Here is a 1,424-nt window from a genome sequence, read left to right on the forward strand (position 1 = left end):
CTAGAATTCTGGCTAGGGGATTTCTATCAGGTTGAAAGGCTTCCCAAATACTTGTGACCGGTTGGAGAAAAAGATGGTGAAGAGGATGGGAAGTAAAGGACAGGTGGGAAAGGAGGAGAGGGAGGTGGCATGAGACTTGGAAATAGCCCAGATGAGGTAATCCCTCAGTAGAGTGTGGGAGACCTTGGGTGTGGGAGAGCATTGGGTGGGGCTGGGTCCATCTGTGCAGGATATCTGAGCTGTCAGGACACTTTTACAGGTCATCAGTTCTGTGACAAGTGGGCCCTGCTCACAGACCCTGGTGATATCAGGATTGGCACGAAGGGGTATCTGAAGTGTGACATCAGCGTGATTGGGAAAGGCGACATCTTAAAGACCAACCCGAAAATCTCCGATGCTGAGGAACAAATAGAAAAGTGAGACAGATTCATCCAGGGCTGGGCAATGGAAATGATATGTTCCCATTTCCATATCTCTTTCCCTCCCTCCCTTTCCTTATGGGTACACGAGAATGGCCAAGTTTATAGCTTATCCACATGGGATTCTGCTCTATCTGAGTCATTGAGATGTGTCTGACGGAAGGTGTAACTATGCATTTGGAAGTCAGTTTCTAGGACAAGTAGAGCCTGTCTTCCTATAATAACCCATAACAGACAAGCTATTCCTGAGCTTATCTGATTTATTTGAATTTAGCTGATTTTCCTTTGAAAGAATTATAATTTCAACCACTGATTTATAAAATGGGGAGACTTAATGTACCTATTGTAAGGTACAGCGTGGGAGACAGTGTTTATTCTATAATTGTAGGACCTAAGTGAGTTTGCATTCACTCTAATCATACCCTTCACTGTCATTAAACTAAGAAGAAAACTCATTTTAGCAATAGATCCTAATCTTTTCAGATTTCTGTCACATATCAGGATCTTTCTTTATGCTTCTAGCTTTTGTCCCTATTCTTTTACATGAGAGCGCTTTTTTATTTTTTGTTTTTGTCCTCCTCTAAGGAACCTTTTGATCCCTCAAGGGTTTCCATCAGAGAGACCCTGGGCCAGATTCTATGTGAGACTCTACAAAGCAGAAGGGTTGCCCAAGATGAACTCCAGCATCATGGCGAACGTCACCAAAGCATTTGTGGGTGACAGTAAGGACCTCGTGGATCCCTTCGTGGAGGTCTCCTTCGCTGGGCAGATGGTGAGGAACTATTGTCACCAACAATGACAGGCCTGGTCTTTACCTAGGACATTTCTAGTCAAATGATATGAAGTTAAAATCAAAATTAGGAAGTGCCTTGAGAGAAAAAACTTGCCGCAAAGAGGCACCGAGTCATGTGGCAAGAAAGAAGGGGAGGATTGCTCACTCACTGTCCATTGGAGATCATGGAGAGGAGCCACTGGGCATCATGGTTAGAACCTGGGCAGACAGGC

The 1,424-nt window shown here is 44.4% G+C and overlaps 1 protein-coding gene across 1 annotated transcript; it reads left to right on the forward strand.

Moving 5' to 3' along the window:
- Positions 1–259: 259 nt before the first annotated feature.
- LOC106724038 (fer-1-like protein 6) lies at positions 260–1,191 on the forward strand (the record flags this gene model as incomplete). The annotated part of the gene is made up of 2 exons (XM_014529847.1): positions 260–416; positions 1,005–1,191. Coding segments are annotated over 2 exons (344 nt in total), but the record flags the coding sequence as incomplete, so codon positions are not given.
- Positions 1,192–1,424: the final 233 nt, after the last annotated feature.

Source organism: Myotis brandtii, unplaced genomic scaffold, assembly GCF_000412655.1.
Source record: "Myotis brandtii unplaced genomic scaffold, ASM41265v1 C42586138, whole genome shotgun sequence".
NCBI lineage: Eukaryota > Metazoa > Chordata > Mammalia > Chiroptera > Vespertilionidae > Myotis > Myotis brandtii.